At 39.9% G+C, this 21439-nt stretch overlaps 1 protein-coding gene across 1 annotated transcript in view; it reads right to left on the reverse strand.

Annotated features, from left to right (window-relative positions):
* Positions 1-21439, reverse strand: part of ptprn2 (protein tyrosine phosphatase receptor type N2) — a 620616-nt gene that overhangs the window by 220990 nt on the left and 378187 nt on the right. The window contains exon 12 of the mRNA XM_002935174.5: positions 20637-20701. Within this exon, the coding sequence (XP_002935220.2) occupies positions 20637-20701 (65 nt within the window). The remainder of the gene's footprint in view (positions 1-20636; positions 20702-21439) is intronic.

Raw genomic sequence — 21439 nt, forward strand, 5'->3', positions numbered from 1 at the left:
ATTAACGAGGCCATCAAATTAAACAGCTAGACAGACCTTTACAGCAATAAGTTTGATGTGGCATAATCACACTTGAAATTTCAAGAAGGTATAAAGTGATTTGCTAAATAGATGTGGAAGGGTATATGGGGGATGTGCGCCGTTGGCAAGGAACAGCAAATGATTACTAAACTCATTTTGAAATGGGGAATTGGTTTCCACTGGTTTCCATGATACCATATGGTATATACACCCTCTGATTAATCATGTTAGAATTAAATCATTAAGTCATATTTCATGTCAGTTTTACTTCTTCATTACATAAAATCAGGATGGACAAAGACAGGAGAAGTAAATGGCCATATTGCCTAATTTTGAATGTGGAATGATTTAGGAAGCTCATAATGCACTTTATTTCATCCTGCAAGCTTTCAAGGTAATGTAAAGGTAAAGTAATACAGCACTTTATTTGCTTTACTGGCCAATGACTGACCCTGCCTAGAGGTGCAAAGTCTATTATCCACAAAAACTCGCAAATCATTCTCAGTTAAGAATGCCCCCATGCATTTGTGCATAGACTAATGTCACCAACTGTCCAGGTTCCCCTAGTTCCCCTAGTTTCTTGGGACTAACCAGGTCAGAGTAACAATGGGTGAGAAAAGGCTGTTTTCACTTGTGCAACTTTCCAGTTTCCTCTAGTTCTTAATATCTACTTCCAGTGCTAGAAACTCATTTTTATTTTGAAGGTCGAAAATTCCCACCCAACAGTTTAAAATCCCAGTGATTTCAAAAATAGTAAGTTGTGTAAAAGTACTAAAGCATTTCTACAAATTCTAAATTCTGCAACATATTCTTTCTTTAAAGCACTGTGTTCTTGGGACTAACCAGGTCTGAGTAACAATGGGTAAGAAAACGGCTGTTTTTTACTTCCGTGTGCATTCTTCAGACCATTTGTATTACCCAATCGACCCTATTTACTCAGAGTATTTATTTTTAAGCTCGTAGCCACATATTTGAGTTCTAAGGCAGCTCAAAGGAAAACCTGGTGGCTTTGATCTATGAAGGATTTTAGCCTTTGTATTTGCCTGAAGGCTTACTGCTTTGCACTGTGTGTCTGGACACATTTGTGTACAAGTGGCTGTACTTTTGCATCCCAAACATTCTCAACTTTGACTTTACAGTTCTGTACCACAAACATTATTTGTTGACCTCTGTTAGTCCTGTACATAGACAACATTTGCACCGCGAGTATTTAGTGGACTTTATATTGATATTTAGTGTCACTTCCTACTGTACATTGATTAACATTCCTGCTGTATTGAAACATAGCGTTATTGTAAATGAGCATTGATATTCAGAAGTGAGAATCAATTCCACTAATTCTAAAAAATAATTAGTCTTTTCTACGATGTACTTGGGAGAGTCAGGCGTACTTGTCCAGCATGTGCTTAGCATTTTGATGCATTTGTAATGCCCGAGACTTTCAAACACAATGAAATGGATCCTCTCTTGTCCCTAAAGTTCAAGTCAAGATTGAAGTTAAGGGGTGCTATTTATCAATACTGGGCTAATTTGCTCATGGGCAGCAACCCAAGGCAACCAATCAAACTGTTCCTTCATTCATTCTTCTACTTGCAGCTGGCTGAAAAAATCCAATCACTGATTGGCTGCTATGGTTTGCACAGTGTTAATAAATGAGTCCCAGTGTGTGTTTTTGCACAATACATTGAGGTCAATGGGTATTTTTTCACACAAATGGCAAATTTCGCTACAATTTAGCAAAAATATGCACCGATGGTGAAACACAGAATTTTGATCCAAATCTATTGCCTTGCTCATCTCTAATCCTCTCCCGTGGAAGTCTCTCAAGGTAGAAAATGGTCCCTCCCCAGACTGTAGCCTCAACACCTAGGCAGATGTTATCTTGGAGTAGTACATCCACAATAATTGTCAGTGTAGCAAATAATGGTCTGTCCAACTCACAACTCCTAGGAGCGTGCAATCCATTACCTTTACATTATTTGCAGCAGTGATCCCCAGTGGCTTGTGAGCAACATGTTGGATCCCCATGCTTTAAGGCTGAAACTCTGTTGTGTGATTTTTTTTGTCGCCCGCGTCTATTTTTTGTCACCCGGGGCAATTTTTTTGTCGCCCGCACTTTTTTGAAGCGACCACGCCCAATTTTGCCATGACCGTGCCTTTTTTAAACTAGCCATGGCCTTTTTTGCCGCAACGCGCCCAATTTGAAATGCAACGGAAAAAAAATCCGCAAGATGAATTTTTCCGCGGCGAATTTTCACGGAGGTTTCGCAAAACAATTCACCAATGGCGAAATGCGGAAATTCGCTACGGATCCATGCCTGGCGAAAAAATTCACTCATCACTACAAGCCACCATATATATTACAGCCCTATTGCATTAACAGTATATCATTATAAATGAGAGTACCTTAAGGGCTCTGGCACACGGGGAGATTAGTCGCTCGCGACAAATCTCCCTGTTCGTGGGCGACTAATCTCCCCGAGTTGGCATCAGTTACCATCGCGAGGCAACTTCGGCGGTTTGCCGAAATCGCCTGCGCAGCGTGTGCCATCCCACCGGTGACTTACATTGTCGCCGGTGGGATGGCAATTCGGGGAGATTAGTCGCCCGCGAACAGGGAGATTTGTCGCGGGCAACTAATCTCCCCATGTGCCAGAGCCCTAAAACTCAAGATCATTTAAAAAAATAAATGAGCTTCTAACTCTGTTCTTTATTAGACTACTATTGACATTCCATGTTGAGTTTTTGCACAGACCCCTAGAGATTTAATGTGTGTCATTACACAGACTGCATTAAATAGATAAATATCTCCTATGTGTACAGACCTGCATAAAATCAGCCCATACTATCCAAGTAAATACATTATAAAATTACTTTAGCGGTTTTATTCTTTTTTACCCAATGGATTGGCAGTATAACGGTTTCTATCATTAGGGATTTCCTATCAAGTCATTTTCATGTCCTGCCTGTGGCAGTCACCCAAGTCCTCCCCGTAGCTAAGAGACACAACCCTATATATTTAATGAACAAGGAACAAACCCAATCAGCGACTGCCATATATTCCCCTGCATTATTATGCACAACTGGAGTGCTGTATAATTTGTAATGTAGGACATTGGATGCCAGGTTCCTCTCCCTGCCAGCCAGCTAATCAATGACAGCTGGATCTCTGCCCATAAATATCCAGGCCACCAGAATTTTTGGTTCCTTGCCCTAAAAAAAAAGCCTCATTAAAATGCTAATTCTAGATCCCAGTGGAATGAAGGAATTTCTTGGAAAGAGTTCTAAAAAGAACAAGTGTCAGACAAATTACGTCCTGAATTCCATCATTCTGGTTCTCGTGAGGGACATGTCACAGGTTCTGGAGGAATTCTCATAACATGATACATGGAATAAAAATCTCCCTGTACTGTAGCTAAAGAGAAAGGGGTAAGGATATAGATATCAAATAAAAGTTTGCATTGGGACCAACAACATGGAAGCACACAACAAGGCATAAATATTGATTCACAATGTGCTGGTTGCTTCATTTCCTCTTGGAAACCTGGTGTGCTTTGAACTGGTTCTACTGGATTTTTGAATCATTCTTCAAGATGAAATCTTTCCAGTAGTATGACAGATAAAGGGGGTGGAACTTCAGTCCACCCATGTCACCATCCTGTGTTTTTAAACCACTTGTGAATCCACTTACCAGGGTGTCTGTTATCCATACGGAAAAGCAACTTCAAAGAAGCCACCAAAAGCTTTAGAAGATTACAAAATCTTATAAATACAGGTATGGGATCCGTTATCCAGAAACCCGATATCCAGAAAACTCAGAATTACGGAAAGCCTGTCTCCCATAGACTACATTTTAATCAAATAATTCAGATTTTTAAAATTGATTGCCCTTTTCTCTGTAAAAATAAAACAGTGCTTTGTATTTTATCCCAACTAAGATATAATTACCCCTTATTGGGGCAGAACAGCCCTATTGGGTTTATTTAATGGTTAAATGATTCCCTTTTCTCTGTAATAATAAAACAGTACCTGTACTTGATCCCAACTAAGATATAATTACCCCTTATTGGGGCAGAACAGCCCTATTGGGTTTATTTAATGGTTAAATGATTCCCTTTTCTCTGTAATAATAAAACAGTACCTGTACTTGATCCCAACTAAGATATAATTACCCCTTATTGGGGGCAGAACAGCCCTATTGGGTTTATTTAATGGTTAAATGATTCCCTTTTCTCTGTAATAATAAAACAGTACCTGTACTTGATCCCAACTAAGATATAATTACCCCTAATTGGGGCAGAACAGCCCTATTGGGTTTATTTAATGGTTAAATGATTCCCTTTTCTCTGTAATAATAAAACAGTACCTGTACTTGATCCCAACTAAGATATGATTAATCCTTTCTGGATGCCAAATAATCCTATTGAGTTTAATTCATGTTTTATTGATTTTTTTGTAGACTTAAGGTATGGAGATCCAAATTACGGGAAAGACCCCTTATCCGGAATACCCTTGGTCCCAAGCATTCTGGATAATGGGTCCTATACCTGTAATAATGCACCTTAGTCATCTGAGCCAAAATACCAGCAAGGACAACGAGATGACAGACAAATACCAAATATAGAGCATATCGGGGTTGACTACATGTTTTTGATTTTGGAACCGGCAAAAGTTACTGAGCTTTATTTACTTACAGGAGAATAAGTGAAAATTGCTAAAATTGGCCAAATATGCCATGTTTTTCGCCCCACAATGCAGTGTTTTTCTGCACAACTCTTGCATCCTTGGAGCCACCTAAGTACAAGGCATTGCTGTAGAACACACTTGAAATAGTTTTAAATTTCCCATAAGTTGCAGCCACACCTTTATGGGCATCACACAGTGGGACATGGGCGTTCACTTACAAGCCCTCTAATACCATGAAGTTGGACAGATTAAAAAATAACTGCATGTAAGCACAGTTTCCAAAAAGAACCTGATCTACGGCAAGTGTAAAGTACAGGGTTCCATTGTGATTTAACATGCTGTGTCTTGCTACAATTTTCACAATAATAGGCACAATAGGGCTGATTCACGAAAGGTCGATTTTTATCGCACGTTTTTTTGCGTTAAAATAGATGCGAAAATTAACGTGCAATTCGCTACAGTATTACTGTTAATTTGCACGCCGAAATAACACTAACACATGATTCACAAACACTTAGGGGCACATTTACTAACCCACAAACGGGCCGAATGCGTCCGATTGCGTTTTTTTCGTAATGATCGGTATTTTGCGATTTTTTCGGAAAATTATCGCGACTTTTTCGTTACCAATACGATTTTTGCGAAAAAACGCGAGTTTTTCGTAGCCATTCCGAAAGTTGCGATTTTTTCGTAGCGTTAAAACTTGCGCAAAAAGTTGAGATTTTTTCGTAGTGTTAAAACTTGCGCGAAATGTCGCGCCTTTTAAGTTTTAACGCTACGAAAAAAGCGCAACTTTTCGCGCAAGTTTTAACGCTACTAAAAAGTCGCAACTTTCGGAATGGCTACGAAAAACTAGCGTTTTTTCTCGCAAATCGTATTGGTAACGAAAAAGCCGCGATAATTTCCGAAAAGTCGTAAAGGCGCCGAAAAAATCGCAAAAAATACAAAAAAGTCGCAAAATGTTCGTTTTCAAATCGGATTTTTCCAATTCGGACTCGGATTCGACCCATAGTAAATGTGCCCCTTAGACGCGCTAAATATCGCATTAGGCTGTGGGAAAATTAACCCCTACTTGGGGCAGGCGGTAATTATAGAAAAGTACAGTTCATGAGCTTTTGGCAACACAATATGGACTTTGCAGTGGGATTTATTCAGTCTGTGTTGGCCCCAGAGTGATGCAGCCGCCAGTTTGCAGGGAAATGGGCATTTTCAGTACAGTAATTTTCCGAAAGAAATGCCGTGTATGGCTAATATGGCGTGCGTTTTTTCGCACGCGGCAAATATTTGTAAAATTTTTAACGCACGTTTTAACACACTTTAGTGAATCGGCCCTAATAGGTGTAATGACACAAGTTCAAGGAGGACTAGGGACAGTGCATTCAGCAGAATTGTGTTGGGTGGCACATAGGTGCCCCTGGGTGCACAGGCTTGGCAGTGCCAGGGGCTGTACGATGCAGAAGAACCCTACAGGGGTACCTTGCATACATTGTCCCAGATGCAAGTACTTTGTTCATGAGTAGTGATGGGCGAAAAGTTTCGCCAGGCATGGATTCGCTGCAAATTTCCGCGACAAAATAATAGCCGCGGGCGTCGAAACAATAGCCGCGCGACAAAATAAGAGCCGCGGGCAACGAAACAATAGCCGCGCGACAAAATAAGAGCCGCGCGACAAAACAATAGCAGCGGGCGACGAAACAATAGCCGCGCGACAAAATAGTAGCCGCGGGCGACGAAACAATAGCCGCGCGACAAAATAATAGCAGCGGGCGACGAAACAATAGCCGCGCGACAAAATAATAGCCGTGGGCGACGAAACAATAGCCGCGCGACAAAATAATAGCCACGGGCAACAATTTTTTTTTGTCGCACGACATTTCGTGAATTTTTCGCCGTTTCACGGATCTTTTGAAAGATTCGCGAATTTTTCGGTGAAGCGAAACGGAACAGATTCGCTCATCACTATTCATGAGCAATAAGGGATACCATTTTGTGTTTGTGCTTTATTTGTGTCTCAGGGAAAACTGAATGAGCCCTACTGGCTGATTTGAAAATTCACATATATATTTGAGGCCGTCAGGTGAAAGTCAGCTGGAAAGGCACAATGGCTAATACTACTCATTAAGCTTGCACTGAAGTACACATATTTACAAATGTACGTTTGGACTGGGAAATAATATTTTTAATAAGAAATACTCGGTTTCTGTGGGCAACAGAAGGAGCTGTTAATAATACAAATATGCCAAGAATAAGGTACATGCCTAAGGCTTCATTTCCAATCCTATTTCTCTCATTCTTATACGAAAACCCATCTTACAATTACTTTTTCATCCTATCATTTTCTTCTAATCCAAATCCTATTTGTGAGACTTTATGGGCGTTTACAGCTAAAAACCTCATAACTGCTGTTTAGTTGAAATGCTTCAAGCTGCAGCCACTGAGAGTCTCCTTGACTTTATTTAGTATTAATGCCAGAGGTAGGTATGAACTGCCTTGTAGTCCCCCAGTGTTACAAATGAAGACTCCTAACAAGACTAGAGCAGTGATCCATAACCTTTTTTACTCGTGAGTAGTGATGAAAGTAGTAGTGAGAGATATTTCGCCAGGCATGGATTCGCAGCAAATTCCCCATTTCGCCATTGGTGGATTTTTTTTCAAAGCAGCTTTTCGCCGTTTCGCTAATTTTTTCACAGTTTTGCTAATTTTTCTGTGAAACGGGACAGATTCCTTCATCACTACTCATGAGCCACACTCAAATGTAAAAAGTATTGGGGAGCTACACAGGCAAGTTCTTGAGGGTGCTAAATAAGGGCTGTGATTGGCTGTTTGGTAGCCCCATGTGGACTGCAGGAGGCTCTTCTTGAAGTAAAACTATGTCTCTATGTTTCCAAAACTTGCCTCCAAGTCAAAGATTTAAAAAATGGCACCTACTTTGAGGCCACTGAGAGCAACATCAAAGGGGTGGGTGAGAAACATGTTGCTCCTGAGCCTCTGGTTGGCTCTTGGTTTCCACAGTTCGGGTTTCCAAGCTTGCTACATTGCTGGGGTCAACCCTTTCCTGTTCTGCCACCATAGGGCCAAAAACAATTCAAGCCATGGTTCCTATTCATGTAGAGGTTCTTACATTATAGGTCAGGCCACTTCATGAACAAAGATGGCAGATGGTGGGGAAGGGAGAAGAAGCAGAGTATGGCACAGGGAGGTAGGTAGATGAAAGAATGGCACATATGGGAAAAGGCTTAGTAAAAAAGGGTGGCACATGGTGAGGCTGGAGTAAGGAATAAAGGTATATAGGAAGATAAGGATACCATAGCAAGCACAACAAGAAATAAAAAATGGAACACTATGAATGGAGGAGAAAGGTGACAGAGACTGAAGAAGGTGAGAAAAGAGTCAGAAAGAGACAATGGCAAGCTGAGAGGAAAACAAGTGAAGATGAAGAAGAGAAAAATAATAATTAATTAAAAAGGGGGCAGTAAAGGCATTAGAAATGTGGAAAGACCAAAGACATAAGAGTAATGTCATAAGTTATGATTTTTTTTTCATGAACACCATGTGGAAGGGGGGCAATTTGGAAGGGTGCACTGAAATAATTACATTTTCCCTAGACCTGCAACTGACACCCAAAATTGTGCCAAGGTGTGTTTCCAGGCAACAAGCACTTGCCATGTGATATTTGCCGGCTTCTTGATATCTGTCAGTATGAGACATGACAACCATGACAATTCTGATTAATGCTGTTATCGAATAGGCACAATGTATTTTTAACAGAAAACAAAAACGCTATGTCCCAAATTTTGAAAACCGCTCTATAAGATCTGTGTCCAAATCTTCAGTTTATTATCTGTTAAAAAAGGAGCTTTCAGTACAGGTATAGGACCTGTTATCCAGAATGCTCGGGACCAAGGGTATTCTGGATAAGGGGTCTTTCCATAATTTAGATCTCCATACCTTAAGTCTACTAACAAATCAATAAAACATTAATTAAGCCCATAAAGATTGTTTTGCCCCCAATAAGGATTAATTATATCTTAGTTGGGATCAAGTACAGGTACTGTTTTATTATTACAGAGAAAAGGGAATCATTTAACCATTAAATAAACCCAATAGGGCTGTTCTGCCCCCAATAAGGATTAATTATATCTTAGTTGGGATCAAGTACAGGTACTGTTTTATTATTACAGAGAAAAGGGAATCATTTAACCATTAAATAAACCCAATAGGGCTGTTCTGCCCCAATAAGGGGTAATTATATCTTAGTTGGGATCAAGTACAGGTACTGTTTTATTATTACAGAGAAAAGGGAATCATTTAACCATTAAATAAACCCAATAGGGCTGTTCTGCCCCAATAAGGGGTAATTATATCTTAGTTGGGATCAAGTACAGGTACTGTTTTATTATTACAGAGAAAAGGGAATCATTTAACCATTAAATAGGAAAGTGGACAGGGTAATCTGTCGAGCGGATCGCTTCAACCGGACAGTTTGCTGTCTTCCTGGTGCCAGGGTTCGGCATGTGGTTGATCGGGTTGACACATTATTGGGAGGGGCTGGGCATGACCCGGCTGTCTTGGTACATATCGGTACTAACGACAAAATGAACGGTAGGTGGGGGACTTTAAAGAGTGAGTTCAGGGATCTAGGCTCTAAGATTAGGCAAAGGTCCTCCAATGTCATTTTTTCGGAAATTTTGCCGGTGCCGCGTGCAAGTTTAGGGAGACAGCGGGAGCTTAGGGAGCTAAATGCGTGGCTAAAGTCTTGGTGTAGGAAGGAAGGGTTTGGGTTCCTAGAGCACTGGGCTGACTTTTCCTTGGGGTACAATCTATACAGCCCTGACGGATTGCACCTCAATGGAAGGGGGTCTGCTGTGCTAGGGGAGAGAATGGTTAAGAGGTTGGAGGAGTGTTTAAACTAGACAAGGGGGGGGTGGGTGAGCTAGAATTCCATGGGAAAATTAGTGTAGACGGGGTAGGGGGACTAGCAAAGGGTTGTGGGGGAGGAGTGAGGGGGGCATATAGTTTATCAGATAAGGAGCTTCCGTTACAAGGAAAGCAGTCTCATAATTGCCTTAGCTCTAATTCTCCCTTAGCTAATGTAAACATCAGAGGGAGAAGTAATCATCTCCGCTGCATGCTGGCTAATGCGCGTAGCTTGTCGGGTAAATTAGGGGAGCTGCAAGCTATTGCATGTATTGAAAATTATGATTTAATAGGTATCACTGAGACCTGGTGGGATGATAAATGCGACTGGGCTGCGAATTTAAATGGTTATACACTTTTTAGGAGGGACAGAGAGATTAAAAAGGGTGGAGGGGTTTGTCTTTACGTAAAGTCAGACTTAAAGCCATGTAATAAAGACATTACCAATGAAAACGTTGAATCTCTTTGGGTAGAAATTTCAGTAGGGCTGAAGGTCACAAAGAAAATGATCATTGGTGTATGCTATAAACCACCCCGTATAGATGAGGGGGATGAGGCCCAGCTATTGTTGCAAATGGAGGAGGCTTCAAAACTGGGTCAAGTTGTTGTTATGGGGGACTTTAATTATCCGGACATTGACTGGAGTAATGGGGTGGCTAAGTCAGAAAAAGCTAGTAGGTTTGTAAATATGCTAAATGACAACTTTTTATTTCAGGCAGTTCAAGAACCCACTAGGAATGACGCTATTTTGGACCTGGTGATTTCTAATAATAATGAACTCATCTCTAACATTTGTGTGGGTGAGCATTTGGGGAACAGTGATCACAACATGGTCTCCTTTGAGATAATGCTACAGAGACAGCTCTATAAGGGAGTAACTAAAACGCTCAATTTTAGACGTGCAGACTTTGCCAGTATAAGGGCATCTCTGCAATGTGTCAACTGGGAAAGGCTTTTCATGGGGTTAGACACAGAAGGAAAATGGAACATCTTTAAAACATTGCTTTGTAGGTATACACAACAGTATATTCCCCTTGTAAGCAAGGAGAGGCATCGCAAAGCAAAACCTTTATGGCTGAATAAAAGTGTTATTGTAGAGGTTGGTAAGAAAAAACGTGCTTTTAGGGCATTCAAGTTAGCTGGGACAGCAGAAACTTTCATCAGGTACAAGGAAGCAAATAAAGCAGCAAAAAAGCTATCAGGCAAGCTAAAATAGAAATGGAAAGGGATATTGCTGCTAGGAGTAAAAAGAATCCTAAATTATTTTTTAATTATGTGAATAGTAAAAAAATGAAGCAAGAAGGGGTGGGAACTTTATTATCATGGGGGGGTAAGTTGGTTGATGAGAACGGGGAAAAAGCTGAAATTTTGAACTCTTATTTTTCATCTGTCTATACATCTGAGGAGCCAGATAATGAAGGCTTCCCTTGTAATATGCCCAGTTCTAGTAATTTAGCTACTGGCGCGTGGGTCACTCGGGAGGAAATTCAAAAGAGACTTGAACATGTAAAGGTAAACAAAGGTCCAGGGCCGGATGGGATTCATCCCAGGGTATTATATGAGCTGAGCGCTGTGATTGCCAAACCTCTTCACATAATTTTTCAGGATTCATTGAGGTCTGGCATGGTGCCGAGAGACTGGCGGATTGCTAATGTGGTGCCGTTATTTAAAAAGGGATCCCGTTCTCAGCCTGAAAACTATAGGCCTGTTAGTCTGACATCAGTAGTAGGAAAACTTTTGGAAGGGGTAATAAGGGATAGGGTACTTGAATACATTGCAGTTCACAATACTATTAGTTTGTGCCAGCATGGTTTTATGCGTAACAGATCTTGCCAGACTAATTTAGTCGCCTTTTATGAGGAGGTGAGCAGGAACCTTGATGCTGGAATGGCAGTTGATGTCATCTACTTGGACTTTGCTAAAGCGTTTGATACAGTACCTCACAGAAGGTTAATGATCAAATTAAGGAATATTGGCCTAGAACATAATATTTGTAATTGGATAGAGAACTGGCTGAAGGATAGAGTACAAAGAGTGGTTGTAAATGGAACATTTTCTAATTGGACCAGTGTGGTTAGTGGAGTACCGCAGGGGTCAGTCCTTGGGCCTTTGCTTTTTAACTTGTTTATTAATGACCTGGAGGTGGGCATAGACAGTACTGTTTCTATTTTTGCTGATGACACTAAATTGTGCAAAACTATAAGTTCCATGCAGGATGCTGCCGCTTTGCAGAGCGATTTGACAAAATTAGATAACTGGGCAGCAAACTGGAAAATGAGGTTCAATGTTGATAAGTGCAAAGTTATGCACTTTGGTAGAAATAATATAAACGCAAACTATCTACTGAATGGGAGCGTGTTGGGGGGATCCTTAATGGAGAAGGATCTAGGGGTTTTTGTTGATAACAAGTTGTCTAATTCCAGGCAGTGTCATTCTGTGGCTACTAAAGCAAATAAAGTGCTGTCTTGTATAAAAAAGGGCATTGACTCAAGGGATGAGAACATAATTTTGCCCCTTTATAGGTCCCTGGTAAGGCCTCACCTTGAGTATGGGGGGCAGTTTTGGGCTCCAGTCCTTAAGAAGGATATTAATGAGCTGGAGAGAGTGCAAAGACGTGCAACTAAACTGGTTAAGGGGATGGAAGATTTAAACTATGAGGTTAGACTGTCGAGGTTGGGGTTGTTTTCTCTGGAAAAGAGGCGCTTGCGAGGGGACATGATTACTCTGTACAAGTACATTAGAGGGGATTATAGGCAGATGGGGGATGTTCTTTTTTCCCATAAAAACAATCAACGCACCAGAGGCCCCCCCTTTAGATTAGAGGAACGGAGCTTCCATTTGAAGCAGCGTAGGTGGTTTTTCACGGTGAGGGCAGTGAGGTTATGGAATGCCCTTCCTAGTGATGGGGTAATGGCAGATTCTGTTAATGCCTTTAAGAGGGGCCTGGATGAGTTCTTGATCAATCAGAATATCCAAGGCTATTGTGATACTAATATCTACAGTTAGTACTAGTGGTTGTATTTATAGTTTATGTATGTGAGTGTAAAGATTGGTAGGTGTGGGTTAGGTGTGCTGGGTTTACTTGGATGGGTTGAACTTGATGGACACTGGTCTTTTTTCAACCCTATGTAACTATGTAACTATGTAAATAAACCCAATAGGGCTGTTCTGCCCCAATAAGGGGTAATTATATCTTAGTTGGGATCAAGTACATGTACTGTTTTATTATTACAGAGAAAAGGGAATCATTTAACCATTAAATAAACCCAATAGGGCTGTTCTGCCCCCAATAAGGGGTAATTATATCTTAGTTGGGATCAAGTACAGGTACTGTTTTATTATTACAGAGAAAAGGGAATCATTTAACCATTAAATAAACCCAATAGGGCTGTTCTGCCCCCAATAAGGGGTAATTATATCTTAGTTGGGATCAAGTACAGGTACTGTTTTATTATTACAGAGAAAAGGGAATCATTTAACCATTAAATAAACCCAATAGGGCTGTTCTGCCCCCAATAAGGGGTAATTATACCTTAGTTGGGATCAAGTACAGGTACTGTTTTATTATTACAGAGAAAAGGAAATCAGTTTTAAAATTCTGAATTATTTGATTAAAATGGAGTCTATGGGAGATGGGCTTTCCTTAATTCACAGCTTTCTGGATAAAGGGTTTCCGCATAAGGGGTCCCATACCTGTACTAGGTAATGCTTCATAAGAAAAAAATGAAATAAAACAGTGAATGTGCGCCAGTTATATTGTCCTTGGTTCCGGGTTGTCCATTACTCTCACCCCATTCTGCTGTCGTGTCTTTTGCCTCTTATGCAACTGCAGAATCCAACCGGATCGCTTAGAAAATGGACACGGCTCTGGTTTTCCCAGCATGCTCATGGCCTCAAGGACTCACAGAAAGCCTAATTTCCATATCAAACCAAATTTAGATGAAACGCCTTGCTTTAAATAAAAAAAAAAGGGGGGGCGGGTACGAGTGCATCAATAGCCCCTTGATTAGATTTTCATCTCCTGAGCAGACAAATATGAATATTTATTACCATGAATGCAGATTTTTTTTGCCTACTCCTCTTGCTCTGATCTTGAATTCTATCCACAACGAATTTTTATGAAAATTTTGGACTCCGTTATGTTTTCCTCCAAACTGACAGATAATCCTGTTATTGTTTGGTAGGAAGCGACAGTTCCCATTTATTCATGTGTTAACGAGGGATTAAATATTGGTTTTCATTAACTGCGATCTAAGATGGGCTGGAAATGAAAATGCGGACATCTTATATTAGCCGGGCTTTGAAGACCCGAGTGCGTTTGATTCATTTAGCAAATTAGCAGATTGACAGTAACAGCCTTTAATGAAAAAGAATGTAGTTGTGCGCAGACAAGAGAGGCCGTTTGCTCTATGGTTCCCGCACAGTCGCTGGTAGAATAAACTTGTTCATTATACTGATCATAGGAAAAAGCTCTCTGATTTTCTTTCCAAAATGTGTCACTATTTTCTGTTTGGTTTTTGCTTTACTGCTGTTGACACCAAACTCTCTCTTGAGAATCTGCTTGTAGTGTTAATATTAATATTTTAAATTTCTACTTTCCCTGGTATCTTATTAGAATGGTAACTAGCTCCTCCCCCTATGGTATGTAATTATAACTGCAACCTTCCTACCTCCTTTGGTACTTGATTAGAAAAGTAACTTTTCTACTCCACCTGGTATGTCATTTGGTTAGTAGCTTTCCTACCTACCCAACTATTTCCAGGGTCGTACTTGGGGGTCCCTGCAGGTGCCCCCATCGGCTGCGTCCCCTAACCCCCCCCTTCCCCCTCAGGGGCCCCCCACCCGACGTCCTCCCCCGAGCACGTAAATCTAACACGTCAGGGGAGTAGCGGTTGGGCAGGGGGAGCGCCACCAAGGGTCGGGTCTGGGCCGACGGGGCCCACCAAGATTTTTCCCGGTGTCCCGGCGGCCCAGCCCTACCCTGACTATTTCATTAGAATAGTAACTTTCCTATCTCCTACAGTTTTTCATGAAAACAGTAACTTTCCTACCTCCCATAGAACTTTACTACATACATCCACCATATTTTATGATTAGAATAGTTACTTTCCTACCTCCCCTAGTTTTTATTAGAATAGTAACTTTCCTACCTACTGTAGTAATTTATTAGACTAGTTACTTTCCTACCTCAACCATATTTTATTATAAGAATAGAGTCTTCTACCTGCCTAGTATTTCATTAGAATAATAACTTTCCTACCTCCCTAGTATTTCTTTAGAATAGTAACTTTCCTACCACCCCTGGTGTTTTTTTGTTTTTTTTTATACTAGTACATACATCCACCATATTTTATGATTAGAATAGTTCATTTCCTACCTCCCTTGGTGTTTCATTAGAATAGTGACTTTCCTACCTCCCTTAGAATTTCATTTGTATAGTAACTATCCTACTCCTCCGGTATGTAATTTGGATAGTAGCTTTCCTACCTCCCTCAGTATTTCATTTGTATAGTAACTATCCTACTCCTCCGGTATGTAATTTGGATAGTAACTTTCCTACCTCCCTTAGAATTTCATTCGTATAGTAACCATCCTACTCCCCCGGTATGTAATTTGGATAGTAACTTTCCTACCTCCCTTAGAATTTCATTTGTATAGTAACTATCCTACTCCCCCGGTATGTAAATTGGATAGTAGCTTTCCTACCTCCCTTAGTATTTCATATGTATAGTAACTATCCTACTCCTCCGGTATGTAATTTGGATAGTAACTTTCCTACCTCCCCTCGTATTTAATTGGAATAGTAACTTTCCTACTTCCTTTAGTATTTCATATGTATAGTAACTATCCTACTCCCCCGGTATGTAATTTGGATAGTAACTTTCCTACCTCCCCTCGTATTTAATTGGAATAGTAACTTTCCTACTTCCTTTAGTATTTCATATGTATAGTAACTATCCTACTCCCCCGGTATGTAATTTGGATAGTAACTTTCCTACCTCCCCTCGTATTTAATTTGAATAGTAACTTTCCTATTCCTCTTGTATTTTATTAGAATAGTAATGTTCCTACCCACACCATGATTATTGATTATTAGAATACTTACATTCCTACCTCCCTTGCTTTTGTATTAGAATAGTTTCTCCTTAGGAAGGTTACTAGCAAGCAAAGCTTAATACACTGTAGCGTGCCAATAAGCTAGACAACCCCCTGTGTATTACATTGCTAACTCTTTACTGAAGACCAGAGCCCCTGTTTCATAAATATTGCACTGGTTTAGGGACCTTACTCGCTAAATGTGGCATCATTATATGGGTAGTATTTCTCCTTTAGTTTTTTAACCTTCTGGGCTATCAAAATCTATTTTCTGTTTATACAGTCGCCAGAGAGCCTTGGGAAATGCTATGAAGAAGGCAGTGCGGCGCATAGTAAGTTGCATGGAGCAGTGCAGTTTTTACTGAACAGAAATAAAGCTAGCAATGTAATATACTGGGGCAGGGAGCACCTAGAATATTAGCACCCCAAAGTATATTAACCTTTCTTTGTTTTCCTATACTGCTTAGCTTGACCAAAGGCTGAACCTTCAAGGGGGTCTTGCAATGAATAAGTCCAGCAACTTCTCATATGGAAATAGCCATATCCCTTTTAATTGGTACAATTATGTCAACAGTAGTTGACATAGCTTATTGTATATCTGCAAAATATCATTATAAGCCAATCATAAACACAATCTTTTCTAATTCTCAGATCTTTTCTAATTTTCCCATTAGAAGTGAGCAGATTTTATTTTTTTTTGCAGTAGTTTTATTTATATACAGTTGGTTTTCTCTGCAAGTTTGTAGCAATCAAATTATAACGTGGGACATTTCATACACTAACTACCAATTATGTTGCTGGGTATTACCGTAGGATTACATTTGCTATTCGGTATTAGCGAGCATGTAGGTAGAGTGTATTCTCATTTTAATTAGGAAAGCAAACAAAAATGACTGCATTTCACCGGCGAACGAATGATACAGAACACCCCTTATGTATAATGAAGCCGCGCTTGGATTGCACCCGTGGAATATTTACTTTTCTGCTCGGGCCCACTGAGATCTCACAAGATAAGTGCTTAAAATGTTAATATTACATATATACATTCTGTGACTCTTCATAAGAAGGGAATGGAAGCTCCTTGAGTACAGGGGTAGTTGTATGAACCCACACATAGATTCAGTTAACATGTGCTTTGTTTTGAAAAATGTGAATCTTTACTCAAGTGCCAAAGGCAACGTTTCGGGCTTCACTCCAGCCCTTTATCAAGCCTATTAGTACAAATACAAACAAGCGTTTAAATACCCACAGGAAGAGGAGGATCAGTCCATATTCACCTCCATTTAACCCATAATATTCTGTGAATATATTTAATGCACACAATGAAATGCAAACTAAGTGCCTATGTATACAATATAAGAAGTGCCCTGTGGCATGTATCCCATATAACATATATAACAAATTAAACAAATCTTGAAATGGACAGCATCCCACTGCAGTGTATTTCATCCCTCAAACATCTCTCTGGCTCCAATGCCGAATTAAGGGGACAATTAACCCCATATTCACCTCCATTTAACCCATAGTATTCTGTGAATATATTTAGTAAACACAATGAATTACAAGATAAATGCCTGTGCATGCAATATACTAAGTGCCCTGTGACATGTATCACATATAACAAATTGAACAGCTCTTGAAATAGACAGTATCTTACTGCAGTGTATTTTATCCATCAAATATCTCTCTGGCTCTAATGCCAAATTCAGGGGACAATTAACCCCAGAACTAATATGGATCAGGAGCTCCCACGTCTTTAAATCTTACTGTCCTAAAGAAAAATGTTTCATTTTGTTATTATGTTTCATAATTATGTTTCATAATTGCCCCCTGAATTTGGGGACATTTGATGTTTGATGGATGAAATACACTGCAGTAAGATACTGTCTATTTCAAGAGCTGTTCAATTTGTTATATGTGATACATGTCACAGGGCACTTAGTATATTGCATGCACAGGCATTTATCTTGTAATTCATTGTGTTTACTAAATATATTCACGGAATATTCTGGGTTAAATGGAGGTGAATATGGGGTTAATTGTCCCCTTAATTCGGCATTGGAGCCAGAGAGATATTTGAGGGATGAAATACACTGCAGTGGGATGCTGTCCATTTCAAGATTTGTTTAATTTGTTATATATGTTATATGGGATACATGCCACAGGGCACTTCTTATATTGTATACATAGGCACTTAGTTTGCATTTCATTGTGTGCATTAAATATATTCACAGAATATTATGGGTTAAATGGAGGTGAATATGGACTGATCCTCCTCTTCCTGTGGGTATTTAAATGCTTGTTTGTATTTGTACTAATAGGCTTGATAAAGGGCTGGAGTGAAGCCCGAAACGTTGCCTTTGGCACTTGAGTAAAGATTCACATTTTCAAAACAACCGGAGTGCTGCTGTTTTCTTCATTTTTGTATTTATCAATCCACACATAGATGTTCCTAGCAGAGCTGGAAGCTGTGGATGGAGAGCTGGCAAAATGGTGGATGACACTAGAGCAAGATGGTTTTCTGGAGACCCCAGGTCTTAAGCATGGAGGATAACAGTTCCCAAACCTGTTGCCCAACCTGCAGCCCTTAAGTCGCTGGAAGCTGGGAGTAACATGTCACTGTTTGGAGAATCCTACTTTATATTAATAATGAGGTCCCATAAGCCTGCAAGGCAATAACTGGGACAAGCCATAAACTGTCTCAAGCATGTGGGGTGACAGCTCCCTAACCTGTTGCCTAACGTGCAGCCCTTCAATTGTTGGTGGATGCTGAGAGTCACAGTGCCATTTTTCGGAGAATCCTACTTTATGTAAATAATGAGATCCCACAAGGGCTGATTTGGCCTTGGATCCATTGCAAATAAAAATGCCCCTCACATGAGACAAGCCATAAATAGAATAAAAGCTCCCAAACCTGTTGCCTAACCTGCAACCCTTCAGTTGTTGGTGGATGCTGGGAGTCACGGTGCCATTTTTCGGAGAATCCTACTTTATGTAAATAATGAGATCCCACAAGGGCTGATTTGGCCTTGGATCCATTGCAAATAAAAATGCCCCTCACATGAGACAAGCCATAAATAGAATAAAAGCTCCCAAACCTGTTGCCTAACCTGCAACCCTTCAGTTGTTGGTGGATGCTGGGAGTCACGGTGCCATTGCTTGGAGACTGCTACTTTATATAAATAATGAGATCCTACAAAGTCTGATTTGCCCTTGGATCCATTGAAACAAAATACAGCCCTTATAGCAAGGCAATAATTGGGACAAGCCATGAACTTTCTTTATTTTGGCAGTTAGCTCTATAAAGGTGAATGTGGAATTTTATCACAAGAGCAGAAACAACCAAAGTTCAACCCCCCTCCCTCCCACTTCTTTCTTCATGAGAAGATGTTTGCTATAGGCACTATTTTGAAATGGGTTTAAAGTGATTCTGACATTTTATGTCATAGCCAAGATCCTATTATGTGGAGAATGGTGGCACAGCCATAGCCCAGGCAGCTGTATCACTAGATATACTCAAAACAAGATCCCATCCCATGGGAATAAGGTCCTGGCAAAGACATACACGTATAGAAACATATTACCATCAAAATGTATTTCAACATTTCACTTACTCAGACATGCTATGCATTACTTCTCAGAGGTTATTCATCAGTCCCTGCCCCAGTGGAGCTTACAGTCTAGAGTCCCTATCATGCTTGGGTCAGTCTCTTCAGAAGACAAATGACCTGCCTGTATGTTTGTAGTGTGGGAGGAAACCTACCTACAAAAACACAGGGAGAACATACAAACTACAGGTATAGGACCCGTTATCCAGAATGCTCGGGACTCCATACCTTAAGTCTACTAAAAATCAATAAAACAGTAATTAAACCCAATAGGATTGTTTTGCCTACAATAAGGATTATTTATATCTTAGTTGGGATCAAGTACAGGTACTGTTTTATTATTACAGAGAAAAGGGAATCATTTAACCATTAAATAAACCCAATAGGGCTGTTCTGCCCCCAATAAGGGGTAATTATATCTTAGTTGGGATCAAGTACAGGTACTGTTTTATTATTACAGAGAAAAGGGAATCATTTAACCATTAAATAAACCCAATAGGACTGTTCTGCCCCCAATAAGGGGTAATTATATCTAAGTTGGGATCAAGTACAGTACTGTTTTATTATTACAGAGAAAAGGGAATCATTTAACCATTAAATAAACCCAATAGGACTGTTCTGCCCCCAATAAGGGGTAATTATATCTAAATTGGGATCAAGTACAGGTACTGTTTTATTATTACAGAGAAAAAGGAATAATTTAACCATTAAATAAACCCAATAGGGCTGTTCTGCCCCAATAAGGGGTAATTATATCTTAGTTGGGATCAAGTACAGGTACTGTTTTATTATTACAGAGAAAAGGGAATCATTTAACCATTAAATAAACTCGGAGCTTTCTGGATAACTGGTTTTCGGATAAGGGATCCCATACCTGTACTAACAAACATTGCTCAGTGCAGACACGAACCGCAGAAGATAACTGTTCTAACCCTTAAACCATCAACAAGCCTTTGCCATGTCGATGAAAGAATCGATATTGGCATTTAATAAAATAAAGACATACATAGAACACCAGGTACTAAAAACACATTAGCACTCTCTTCCCAAATTACTATAGTGGTTGTAAACTACTTAGTTGTAACCCTTGGGTGGTTGCTTTCCCAACATATGTACTTAAATACAGTTGCAAGCAGCCAATCAGCAGCTAGTTTTAATCAGTCCACTACAAGCCTGAAAATGAAATGAAAGATCTGCTTAGTTACCATGGGTAACTGCATGGATGCGGTTTAACACTTACAGTATGTTAATAAATCAACCATTCTGAGCATTAGACGGTAAGTAAAAATGAGTAAAATATTTGCCTACCTCCCCAACTCCGGTCTGCAGGATTTTCAAGCCAGTGGATTTCTCAAGCGCATCTTTATTGGCAGCTGTTAATAAAAGTAAAAGAAAGAATACACAAAGGTTATTCAAAAGAACAAAACTCAGGGATTTTGCTAAATCGAACTCACCTTGTTCCTGCATTTCATTAAAAGCTAACGGGCTACCCACTCTTTGAAAAGCCCATAACCACGAACAATTATCTTAATTATATTCCATTTTCAACCCGGGTGTTGACACAATAAACTATTTCTTCTCCTGCAGCTTAGGGGACAACACAAACTTGATAATAAGCCAGCACGATTAATATGTCAAACAAAAGACACATTGGTTTTTGGAGCTGTTATTGTCATAACACCTACATGGCAGCTGTGTTAGGCCATTAGCATCCCCGGTCTAAATGCAAAATACCTTTTTAAGCTTCAACAAAAGCATGGACGTAATGTAATAGCTTTTTTCAGGGACAAAAGAAGCAGGCTTTATAAGGACTGAGTAATGCAGGCTCAACAGGCACTTTGAAAACATGCTAACTTATGTATGAAACTTGAATATACTAGGCAGGTAAGAACCTTGAAAGGCAAAGAACTTCTAATGTATTATTGAGTTATACCCTTGGAAGCAGGCCTGAGCCATGGCTCTGTTTAACATGAAGGAAGAAAGAAAGAAAGAAAGAAAGAAAGAAAGAACAAAAGAAAGAAAGAAAAAAGAAGAAAGAAAAAAAGAAGGGAAGAAAGAGAGAGAGAGAGAAAGAAGAAAGAACAAAAGAAAGAAAGAAAGAAAGAAAGAAA

This window comes from Xenopus tropicalis, chromosome 6 (assembly GCF_000004195.4).
Source record: "Xenopus tropicalis strain Nigerian chromosome 6, UCB_Xtro_10.0, whole genome shotgun sequence".
Classification (NCBI taxonomy): domain Eukaryota; kingdom Metazoa; phylum Chordata; class Amphibia; order Anura; family Pipidae; genus Xenopus; species Xenopus tropicalis.